This window comes from Danio aesculapii, chromosome 10 (assembly GCF_903798145.1).
Source record: "Danio aesculapii chromosome 10, fDanAes4.1, whole genome shotgun sequence".
Lineage (NCBI taxonomy): Eukaryota > Metazoa > Chordata > Actinopteri > Cypriniformes > Danionidae > Danio > Danio aesculapii.
The window spans coordinates 17,067,875-17,080,093 of NC_079444.1; the positions used below are offsets into that span (position 1 = coordinate 17,067,875).

The 12,219-nt window shown below is 37.1% G+C and overlaps 1 protein-coding gene across 2 annotated transcripts in view; it reads right to left on the minus strand.

Moving 5' to 3' along the window:
- The window catches only part of ppp3ccb (protein phosphatase 3, catalytic subunit, gamma isozyme, b), a 55,086-nt gene that overhangs the window by 40,514 nt on the left and 2,353 nt on the right, over nucleotides 1-12,219 (minus strand). For both annotated transcript variants that reach the window (XM_056466368.1, XM_056466367.1), the window contains exon 2: nucleotides 1,001-1,198. In XM_056466368.1, coding sequence (XP_056322343.1) covers nucleotides 1,001-1,198 — 198 coding nt within the window. The remainder of the gene's footprint in view (nucleotides 1-1,000; nucleotides 1,199-12,219) is intronic.

A 12,219-nucleotide genomic window follows, 5' to 3' on the forward strand; every position in this document is an offset into this window, starting at 1 on the left:
CTGAAGTACAGCAACAACAACAACAACTACAAGTGTGACTTTATTGGAAGGATATGGCCAAAGTGAAAACCTGGAAAAATGTTGCAAAGGCCAAGTACATGTCTGCAATCGAGATAGAAGCAGAAATCCTGAGGGTGCACAAATATTAAAACCCACTAAGCGAAAGTGCACAAATACTAGGCCCACTCAAAGCAGCATGGTGAGACAAATCTAAAGTGGTCACAAACAGGATGTGGCCAAACCAACACTATTTCCTCTTAACCTTCTGTAAGTTAAAAAGTTCTAGGAAAAGGTGAGAAGAAAAAAAACACCATTTCAATCAAATGTGCCAAAAAAAGTTCAGATTTCTCTTTTAGGTGAACCATTACGCACATAACGTGTGAGTGTGTGTTATGAAAAACATGAGAGCAAAGGGTGGTTGAGGAGGGGGGGTTAGATGTGGATAGACGTGCCCATTTATATCCACACACCTGTTTGTGTGTTTGCTCGAGTGTATGGCGAGTGCTGGGGGTTTCCTGTGGCCTCCGCTGGGGAATTAAAGTGTGGGGGTGTGCACGAAAGAGAGTCTAGGATGCAACTGTTTCTCTGACCTTTATAGAGCAGCCACATTAGGGGTTGCTGTGGAAGGCTAACTCCGTATGAAAATAATCATGCTTATCTTGCTGGCTTGAGGATTATATCGGGGTCAAGACTAAACCAAAAAGATTACAAATGATAGAGACGCCCGATCAAGTAACCACAGAACCTTGAGGGTATCTTCATGAGTCTGAGTTTCTGTGAATTGTCTCCCTGTAGATCAACAAAATAACTCTCTTCTAAGGTAGCAGGTGTGTGGGCGAGTATCAACACCAGTGGGCATTGTGCTTTTCTGTGATTGTGCGGCATTAGGCATTGCGAGAAAAGCTCCTTTGAGAACCACATCCTGGATGAAGCCGTTGCTTGTGAATCACGACAGATTTTTTTAAGTGTCACTGCAAAGTGAGTCATCAGAACAGTCTACCTGTGATGGGCGCCTCGACTTCCAGCATGCACTTCTCGTGGCGGAGGATGTTGGCTCCGTCGTTAATGATGCGTAGGGCCACGTCCTCGTCCAGGCGGCCCTCTTTCACCAGGTGGCTCTTCAAAAGCTCCACCTTGGGCTTGCCGTCCTCGTACAGCTCTTTCATGGTGAGCCGCGTTGTGGGAGGGTACGGCACCGCTGCGGGAGAGAGAAGAAAGGAAGACTCAATTCTTTACTCTTGTTAGTCACAGGGAAACCCTGCTGGCAAGCGTTTGATACACACAGTACATGCAAGAGGACATTAAGCATGCTTTTTAGCACTTCTTGCTGTACAAAATGGATTACAGCTTTGTGGCAAAGCAATTCAGAACTCGCATTGATCTGGAACTGTTCGACAGAGTCGCATCGAATCAGTAAATTTAAAGCAGCATGTTTTGCGAGATTCGAAAAGTGTGGTGAAGTTTCAGAGTCTATCAGAGCATCTGTAGACCAAAGTGTCTACAAGTTAAGGAAGTGCGTCTTTTCCTCAAATTCATAACCAGATGGTGTGTGATAAAAACAAAAAGTGCAGACAAATGTTTCAGTGTTACTCCAAATAAAAATATCTTTGAGCAACACTTTCTGAACAGGCCACTTTCAGACTTCTGAGAGAAAAACTCGAATTTTTTTTTTTTTTTTTAAGCAAGATTTTACCGAGCCAATTATTCAGGAATTTAAAACAAGTTGTTGGGAAACGCAGCACATCCCTAGTGTTTGCCAGTGCAAAACTCGCCACAGTGATGTTAGGGTATTCTGGGCGGTTGCCATGGCATTGCTTTACAGTTGCTAAGGTGCTCTGTGTAAGATGATTTTTTTTTTCATCCAGCAGCCGAAAATGGCACAATTAGCTGCATGATTGAAGTATCACATAGCACAAACAGTGGGGGATGAGCAGCATGCTAACATTTAACTAATAAATAACTATTAAAATGGATTCAAAAACCTCAAATATATTTGATTTCCCCCCTCCCACCCCCAAAAACAACATTATGATGATGTTAGGGTGTTCTGGTTGGTTGCTAGGACATCTAGGCATAGGGTTTCACGGTATTGAGATTACTGCCCTAAAATAAATTCTTTTTAAATGTCTGGGAAAAGAACAAAAACTTTTCCCCCTTTTGAACACAATATACTTTATTTTAGAAACATTTATAATATTTTGGAACAGTAAACATGTGAGGCTAAATAATTCAAATTAATCTTTGACTTCTGCTGTCTTCATTAGTTTCAAAAACACAGATATCTTTCCAATTTAAAATGGCATCTATGGATATCTTTTCTGCTAGAGAAACTGTTGTTCTAAAAAACCAACAAAAAAAAGGTCATAAAAAAAAATCTTACATATACCGTAGGAACGATTTAACAGAAAATGTTTGTGGTTTTAAAACCTTGGCCTTTTCAAACCAGGGTATACATTGAAAACGGTTATTCCAAGCCTAAGGACATCTCTAAATGTTGGCTCCATTTTCTTCGAGCCAACATGTCGATATTAGGGCTGTGCAATTAATCGAAAATCTGATTTCAATTTCGATTTTGGCTTCTAGCGATTATGAAAAGCATTAATCGAGATAAACGATTATTGCATCATATACCGCCCCCTTTCCAGTTTTACACATTTGTTGCTCTGCAAAGCTCAGTTCCACGTGAACATTACTAAAAGCACGTACTGTAATGTAACGTTTGCAGCACGGGATGCGCATCATTCATTGAAGAACATTCGAATCATTCATGTTTAAAAGCGCGAACGAGACCGCATGCTTCTGTGTGTGTGTGCACTTAGCCTCGAAGATGAGCGGAGCACACACATCTAACGCTATCTCAATGCGAGCGCTTTAATGGTCAAATACATGCACATTTGTGTCAGAGCGCGGTGTTTAGTTAATATTCATATTAACTAAACGTGAATAAACATGAATGTCAGAGTGCGGTGTTTAGTAAGTATTCATATTAACCCTCATTTGTGTAATAAACAAACAAGTTGAGAATCAAAAGACATGAGAAAGAGAAACCATATCAGAGCCGCACTATTCTTAAAGTGACAGCGCAATATTCCTCCTGCCGCCCGTTTTTATTATGAATTAAACAACAAATAGAGAAAATCCCTCACTGCTCTTGACTGAAGGACTTTTGTAGCTGAAGTTTTTTGTTTCTTACAGTGAAGATGCTTAAAGCACAGTTTGTTACATATTTTTATTCTATAGTATTTATTTCCCTTTCCTTACTTACAGGGAGGAAAATAACTGTGCATATTTACAGTTAAAGTCAGAATTATTAGCGACCCTTTCCCCCCCAATTTCTGTTTAATGCAAAGATTTATTTTCAACCCATTTTTAAACATAACAGATTTAATAACTCATTTCTAATCACTGATTTCTTTTATCTTTGTTATGATGTAAAGTACATTATATTTCACTAGATATTTTTCAAGACTACTAGTATTCAGCTTAAAGTGACATTAAAAGGCTTAATCAAAACAACAGTCATTGTATAACAGTAGTTTCTTCTGCATATATATATATATATATATATATATATATATATATATATATATATATATATATATATATATATATATATGTATGTATATATGTATGTATATATGTATGTATATATGTATGTATATATGTATGTATATATGTATGTATATATGTATATATGTATATATGTATATATGTATATATGTATATATGTATATATGTATGTATATATGTATGTATATATGTATATATGTATATATGTATGTATATATATATATATATATATATATATATATATATATATATATATATATATATATATATATATATATATATATATATATATATATATATATATATATATATATATATATATATATATATATATATATATATATATATATATATATATATAGCTTAAAGGGGCTAATAATATCGGCCTTAAAATAGGTCTCAAAATTTTAAAAACTGCTTTTATTTTAGCCGAAATTAAACAAATAAACCTTTCTCCAGAAGAAAAAAATATTATAGGAAATAATATATATATATATATATATAAAATTCACAAGAGGACGAATAATTTTGACTTCAACTGATAATCGTTTTAATACTTGTGATTACGTTTATGACCAAAATAATCTTGATTATGATTTTTCCCATAATCGAGCAGCCCTAGTCTATATTAGTCATCCACCAGCCAAATTTGTACAAGCAACTGTAAATTAAACCCAATGGTGTAAAGTAGCAAATTACAAATACTCAAATTACTGTAATTTCCACAGCAATTGTGCTTTCCTTCAGTTTAAAAACATGTACTTTTACTTGGGTAAATTTTTGTTTCTTTATCTGTGCTATTTTCCCTCAACCTGCCATCACTACTTTATTTATTTAATCTAGTCTATGGTGATTGGCTAAGCAGATTAACCAGCCCTGTGATTCCAGTCCAATCACATAATAATGCAGTCCTAATGCGCCATGACAAAAAGTAACAATTGTCGATTATTCCACTGAAATCGTAATTGTGATCATCAATTATGGTTATAACAATGTACATAATTTAAGTTTTAATGAGCTTTATACCATTGCAATCGTATGCCATAATATTATACATCATAAACAAGCAACAGTGAAGAGTGCAGATATATAACATTAGGCTTTATATATTCGTAGGAAATTGTGACATGCCCTAAATGCCCCTCTTATATTATTATATATTTTTTGTAATTGTGAGATTCATAACAGGGATCATGATTAAAAATTAGATCAATTGTGCAGGCCTTTTGCACATACAAAAATAGCATCAAAAAGATTAACCTCAAGACAGGAAGACTTTATAAATACAGCAAACATGTTCAGTGGAAAAGCATAAAGTATATAAGATGTAAGAAATTAAGCACAATGACAGAAAGACTTAAAATTTAAATTAAAAGTTTAAATTTAGACCAAGTCACTGATGATAAAATGAAGAATGTCTACTGAAATGTACGATGAATGAAATTATGACATGCCCTTAAAATTTAACCAAATTCATTACAGAATGTTACGTTTTCAAATACATACACAATTGCATGTATTCTATCAGTGCTACACAAGCTTGGTTTGTGGCACCAACTGCTGGACACTCATTGCTTGTTAGTCAGGCTTTAAAGTACATAAGCATTCATGTATTGTCACAGCTAGATTTTTGCCCCTTGGGTTACAGATTCGCTTTGCATGTAAATGCATCAACCTGCTTTCTGTCTGCTTATTATAGGTGCATATATTAAGGCAATGTGTTGCACATTGAATTAATCTCACATTTTAAATTTATAGTCCCTGAATTGTTTGAAACTTTCAAAACATGATAGGGACGTAATCTACATTTTTTATTTGCAGCGTATAATCATTTTTTACAGCATAGGCTTTATAGTCACTACTTGAGTACTTTTAGAAGGGCTACTTTACTCACGGAGTAATTATTAGAACATTTACATTTTTGGCAGGTAATAGTACTTTAGGGCTGAGCAATATTGCAAAAAAAAAAAAAGATCACGATATGTTTCATATCATTCGATATCGATAATTACTGAATAATTTTTAACAATACATTTAGGATTATTAGGATTTAGCAAAGTTTTAATAAAAAAAATAAAAAAAATCACATCTCTTCATCGAAAAATAAACAAAAATATTAAAAAAAACTCAAGCTTGACAAATAAAATGATACAAAGTGTGTGCAATGGTACAGCGTAAATGTTGAACAATCAAAGCAAACTTTAAGGTGGGATTAATAATGATACAGTAAACCTCAAACTCCTGTCAACAAAACAAATTATGACAATTAAATCTGAGCTTTCAAGTAAAGGAACTATCATTATACAAATACTTATTGCAACATTACAAATTGTGAAGTTGAACGACTATGACTGGGAGTTAGTAGCTGGGACGCACAAGAAAAGAAACCAAAAAGCCATTCTGGCAATATCCTTACATCCTTTTTGATTTACAATCTCCTCACTGCTGCTATACGGCACTCATTTTCACATGTGTTGATATTCTGACCTAAAGTGACAAGCGCGTGCGCGTGGATTCCTTGACCACAATGGACTTTGCGCTCACGGTCCCCTGGCGTTTCTCGTAACTAGGTGACCATCAACCATTTTCTTAGAGGATGACAAACAGACATTGCTGCAGCTCCGATGCAAGTTTATAGAGAAACGTAAAAACCGATGCAGTGCTTGGGTGCGCAGTGTTCATCTGACGTAATTAGTCTGCAGTTATTATTGAAATGTGTATATTCCATACAAAGTGGTGAGCAGATTGATTAGTTCTACTTGCATGAATTGCGGTGCACTCATGGTATTCCAAAAAGTTCAGATGTTTTTTCAACTAGGTGCAGCTGGAAAAAGCACGTGCGCGCCACTTGCAAAACATGTGCCAGTCGATCCCATATACGCGCCGTGCAAGTCGCATGCCTCCATTGGAAATGACAAACTTACACCTTAAGCTTATTGGCATTGTTTTGTATGGCACTTAATACCGAAACTACATAACAAATCTTTTTTTAATCAATATTGACAATGGTGTTTGGTCAAAAAATTTAAATTGATACCGATTTTAAACATTTTCCTTCATTAAAGCATACAGCAATACAGTCAAACTAATGTGATCATTGTGAAGTCTGAACAGAATGAATGAATTTTGAACTGTGTGGATGAATTGACCAATAACATTGGTTGTAGGGCACACCCTGGACTTAACTGGTTTTGCCTGGGGGGAATTCATGCAAAAACAATGCATGACCTAACTATCCCTGGAATGTGTAAAAGTCTGTGGTTGCAAGTTGTCAAGTTATTACTCAATTCATGACAATAACCGAAAATGCATTGCTGCACGAGATTGAATGAAAAAAATGCAGTGGTAAGCTGATTTCTAGGAACTAAAAGTGAAACATATGCACGGTAATAAAGGTTAATGTTATTGGTCTGAATTTGGGTCTCTCCCACGAAGCTGTGTGGGTTATCAGAACACATATGGCCACAGCTGGTCCCGTCCCTTCCCCCAACGAACACGCACAGGCCTTGTTAAGAAGACATGAAGGCCTTGCCGTTGCGGAGAAGACAGCTTAAACAAACCCTTGACAACCTGGGGGCTGGGATATTACATTCAGACGATGTGCGCATGAGCGAATGCTGAGGCAGGCGGCATGCAAACAAATGCCTGCTGGAGTTGCTCTGCAACCCCCTGAGCCTTGAGCTATTTTCAGTTGCAGGAATTCCACAACATTCAAACCAGTTTAAGAGGAGTTGGGAAGTTACGTCCTGAAATTGGGGTGGGGTAGAAGGCCAGCTGTTGGCATCGATAAGGAATCCTCTCTGCCAGGGTCACAGGCCAGGTTGGCACGGCTTGCTCTCCAGAAGAATGTGGGCCTGGCCGACATCCACGGCTTTAAGCGCTGGGACCACAGGCATGATAGACCACAATAAAGCTTGGAGCTCAGCTGACTGCAAACCTGGAACTCCATTGGTGGAATTAGGAGCAAAGAATCAAATGGCTTTATAAAATAAACTGGTTTTGATGATTTTGGAGTCAGTTCAGGCAGAAACCATCAGAGGGTGTTGGTCTTGTTGCATGCCAGTATGAGGAAGAGAAAGAGAGTGAATCTTTCACGGCTGACAGAATAAAGGAAGAACACCTGCTCATTTGCCTGTTTTAACTAAAGCTGTAACAGGGCTATTATCTGGCTCGAGGGCTGAGTTCACCCCTCTGAGAAAATGGCAGTGAAAATGTGTAACCTCTCGGTGTGGTGCATTTGCATGTGAAAATGAAGCCCTCAGGACGGGGGGAGGATTTTACTATCAAAGTACCAGGATATATATTTACACAGCAGTGAGGCAACTGTACTACATTAGTGGCGTACATAATTCTTGTTGCGTCGCCGCCCAGTTAAAAAAAAAAAGTTAAGCAACTTAGTACTTTTTGCACTCTCATCAATAGCCCAAGAATAAAAATACAACACATAACTGCCTTCAAAGATGCATTTGAACACATTTAATGAATTAGTTTCAGTTTTGTCATTTCAGAGACCACTGATTTCTACTGTAACATCTTTTTTCTGAGGCTGGTAAGCAAATGATAAGAGTTTTCACTTTTGGGTGAACTATCCCTTTAAGACTTGTTTGGACCAGTGTACATGTATATTAATAAGGAAGCTAAAAAGGCGTAACTTCCTGTGTCAGTCAGATCTGTGGTTTAATCTCACTAACTGTTTTTTGTTCAGATATTAGAGAACATTTTAGGCAAGAAATCACATGGACTTTGAGGTTCTTGGCAAGGAGGACAGGAGCTATCTTGGGCGGTAAGAGCGAACCTAGAGAGAGGCCATGGTGGAAGGGTGAGAGACTGGGCCTGAGGTCCGTTAATCATGCATGAGGACAGAATAATTACACAAGCAGGGTGACGTTGACCCTGACAGCTCTAGTTTCTATCTGTAAATAAGCCAAAAGGTCAAAACATCAAATTCACCAGCAGCCTGATGGGGGTCCAAACTGTATAGCGTCAGCTGCGTAACTTGCTCATTTCCAGACAATGTGGATTAGATGGTGAAATGACTTCGGGTGGGTCACAAAACAAAAAATATCTACAGAATGCAACCCAGCTTGAATTGCTCTCTCATGCTAACCTTTAAAGCTTTTAACTGACTGCTGGTCCACGTTTAAATACACAACACAACAACCGCTGCACTGTCTGCCATTCTCAGCAGGCGAAAGTGAGAAAAGAGTTGCATGGAAACGTCTAGCAACTAATCAAAGCTTTTAAAGGCACTTAACCTCATCTTTCCTCCGCCTCCATCACATTGTTCCAAGCCTGGCTCGGCTGATGAGTGCGGAGTAGAAAAGTGCCGCTGCGATCCTTGATTCCCCACGCTCCGTGCTTTAGCTGTGGGAGGACTCATCAAGACGCGGCCTTGGAGAGAACCTCAACTCCCACTCAGCACTTCAATCATGCTGGAGTTCATTCGTGCAAAGCTTACAGTCCATTTGAAGACAAGCTTTTGTCATTTTACCTTCTAAACACAATGTTTTCTGGACAAAACTGACAAAAGCATGCCGTCAACAAGCTTTTAATTTTTCATCATTCGAGCCTACTGAATTCATCTGAATCTCATCAGCCAGAAAAAAACAAAAAAACAACGCCTACCAAGAGCTCAGAGGTGGTATAGTAGAATTCTGGCACTCAGCATTGATGGGTCACTAGATAAGAGTGCTTTAAAAGACGTTAACAACCTAAGATGAAGTGCAACAGTTGGGTTCTAGAGTTCAGAAAAACTGCTTTTCAATGAAAGCTAATAGAAAAAAAATCTGACCTACTGTGAGTTCTGAGGTTAACTCCAAATTAATTTCAGCCACTCATAAGCAGTCTGAGAATGCAAACATTTTTGTAAACAGTGTCTTTATCATCCCTATGCAAAATACAAAAGCTGATTTTCAAAAAAGGTGCACAGGTGTATAAATTCTTTACAAAGAGACATTGCTATCTACTTTCCTGACATGCATCATAATAATACATTTAAGTTTTGTTGTTGATAATTAGCTATGTTGAGGTAGGGCTGGGCCGATAAACGATAACATTTCTCTCAATAACAATACCCATGTTTCCATCCACCTATTTTTATGTGCATTTTGGATATGCGCATAAAAAAACGGTTGATGGAAACGACAAGATGCGCATACATTTTGAAAATGCGTATAAAAAACTGTGCGCATAACTGAGTAGGATAAACTTTTTATTCGATAAGAAAAGAATGCACATAAACTGTGATGGAAACACTCTTGCCGAACAAATTCCACCATGCGCATTAAAAATTTTTTTTTTTAAAAGTCATGTGATTTTGTTTTATGAAATCATGTGATGATAAATGAACAAACCAGCAGGCTGAGCCCACTGTAAAACATCTAAAATGTTGTTTTGGTCATTTTAAAACGCAATAACAGTTTCAGTATTAGTGTTATTATATTATCAATGTTATCAAAGCTCTAAACCTTTTACTCTATACTGATCTAAGAGCCAATCACAAGACAGAAATGTGCGACAACTGGAATCTAAAAGTGGGTTGATATTAGAGATGTACCAAATTTTCAGCCACAAGAAATTAACTGAAAATGTGTTTTGCCATTTAATCTACCTCTAATTTTTGTGGCTTCAGTCATTGTTGGGGTATTCTTTAAAATTTGGAAGCATTAACAATTTATATCAAAATATATCGTTATCGGTCAATATTGAAAATAATTATTAAGACTGCATTTTTGCTATAACTTCCAGCCCTTTGTTGAGGTAGTAATATGCACAGCTAGTGTTTTTCCAGCCAATGATGAAGTTCCGCTAAAAGCTTTCTGTGACTATTTTTAATTTCATAAGGGTCCTTTTACAGCGTCGATGTTGTAATGTAATTCAAATATAATCAGTTAAATAGACATACGCATCCATTTGGTTTTTAAAGCGTAAATAAGACAAAATACCATTTAAAGGCAGGTGCCGTCATTAGCCGCAGGTCCATTGAAAATACTGGGGTCAAATTAATTTCAATATTTTAAAGATGCAGAAAAATACAATTTAATACAGTGCTTCTTATTTGGTCTGATACCCACTTTATATCGTATCTCAGCCAGGCAGTGAAGATTTTTTTAAGAAATCAGATTAGACATTTTTTTTTTAAGAAATCAGATCTTAAATGTGGCGATTTTGTATGGGATGACAATTCTGACAAACTTAAAAGTCCATGTGCATATACCCTATTCAATGCATTTTTAAATATTTGTAGAGTAATCCCCTTTGCTGAAAGCTTGTACCTTTGGTGCATTTTAAAAAACTTTTTCAAATATCTTTAAAAAAAAAATTGAGATTTACCTCATAATTGGCGGGTTTGGTTCAGGTTTTTATGAAGACTTTAAGATCCATATATTAAGCATCAATGAACAAATGAGCTAAAAGAAACAAGCACTTAAAAAGTGTCAGGGAGGAAACACTGCATTTTAAAGGTGAGTTCACACAATCTTTTAACACCAAAATTATAAGATTCCAACTCATCTGGATCACAATTACAAGTTTCATACTAAGGATATTCTGAGAGCTAAACTAGTACCATGTGACCTCTCTACAGATTAATTTAGTGTTGTCATAGAAACACAGTTCTGAGCCGAAGGATGTGAACAGCGTCAGAACAGAACATCATCTTGAAATGTAGATAATTAAGCGAATGCACCTTACATTATTTCACAGACAACATATTCACTCCCCTCTCTTGTATTCTTTTTGCACAATCCTCTAGTTCAAAACTTCTATAAGATGCATGTCTGACCATCACGGTTGACAAAACAAATCCTACAAAAACACTTTTCAGACAGCCTGCAATTACGCATATGTGTAGCGCAAAATCCAGGTGTTGGAGTGCTCAAACTGAAAGGAGGCATTCAGTGAAACCTGGAACCAATTTGAAGCTGAAATGCTACTGCTCTTGAAAAACGAAGATCTCCAATTCTAGTCAGAACGAGGGTTGAGCTCTTTTTTTTAATGAGGAGGGTTTTTTTCTTGTCTGTAGCGATTTAGATTGCTGAATGGACTGACTCGGGAAGGAAGACGCAAGTCATTACGGCTCCAGAACTAGACTACTAAAGAGCCCAGTGCCAACAGCTCATTACAGAGGCTGTCTAATTGAGCCCGATCAGCTAAAACACAGCTAGCTGACGGCGGCAAATAAGAGGCTGAGAGGCAAGAACACACTATATATGTCAGCGGACACAGTAGTTTTAATCAAAAACAAGTCAAAGTTCCCCGGGTGCTTCTGTGCCCATGAAGACACTGACCTAATGATCCAATTAGAGCATTACTCGACTGTGTCTCACCGCTTCGACATGAGAAACTCCCATGAGCCCTTGATAGGGAGCTGATGTTTAAATGAATTACCTAAGCAGAGGTCAATCCTTCCTTGATTTTAAAGTAGGATTATTTGTATGAGGTTAATTGGGATCACAGGGATGAGTTCAATTAGTTTAGTTCTACCTTCAGACAAGAGAGTACAGCATTTACTCTGCTCAAATTCCCTTGCCGACAGCCAGAACGATGGATGCAGGAGAATGAAAGCAAATGCACTGCAGTAATTTGAATTAATGTTAACAGAGGCACTTTTGTGTACTGATAAAGCAGGTGAAGGCTTCATAAAAATAA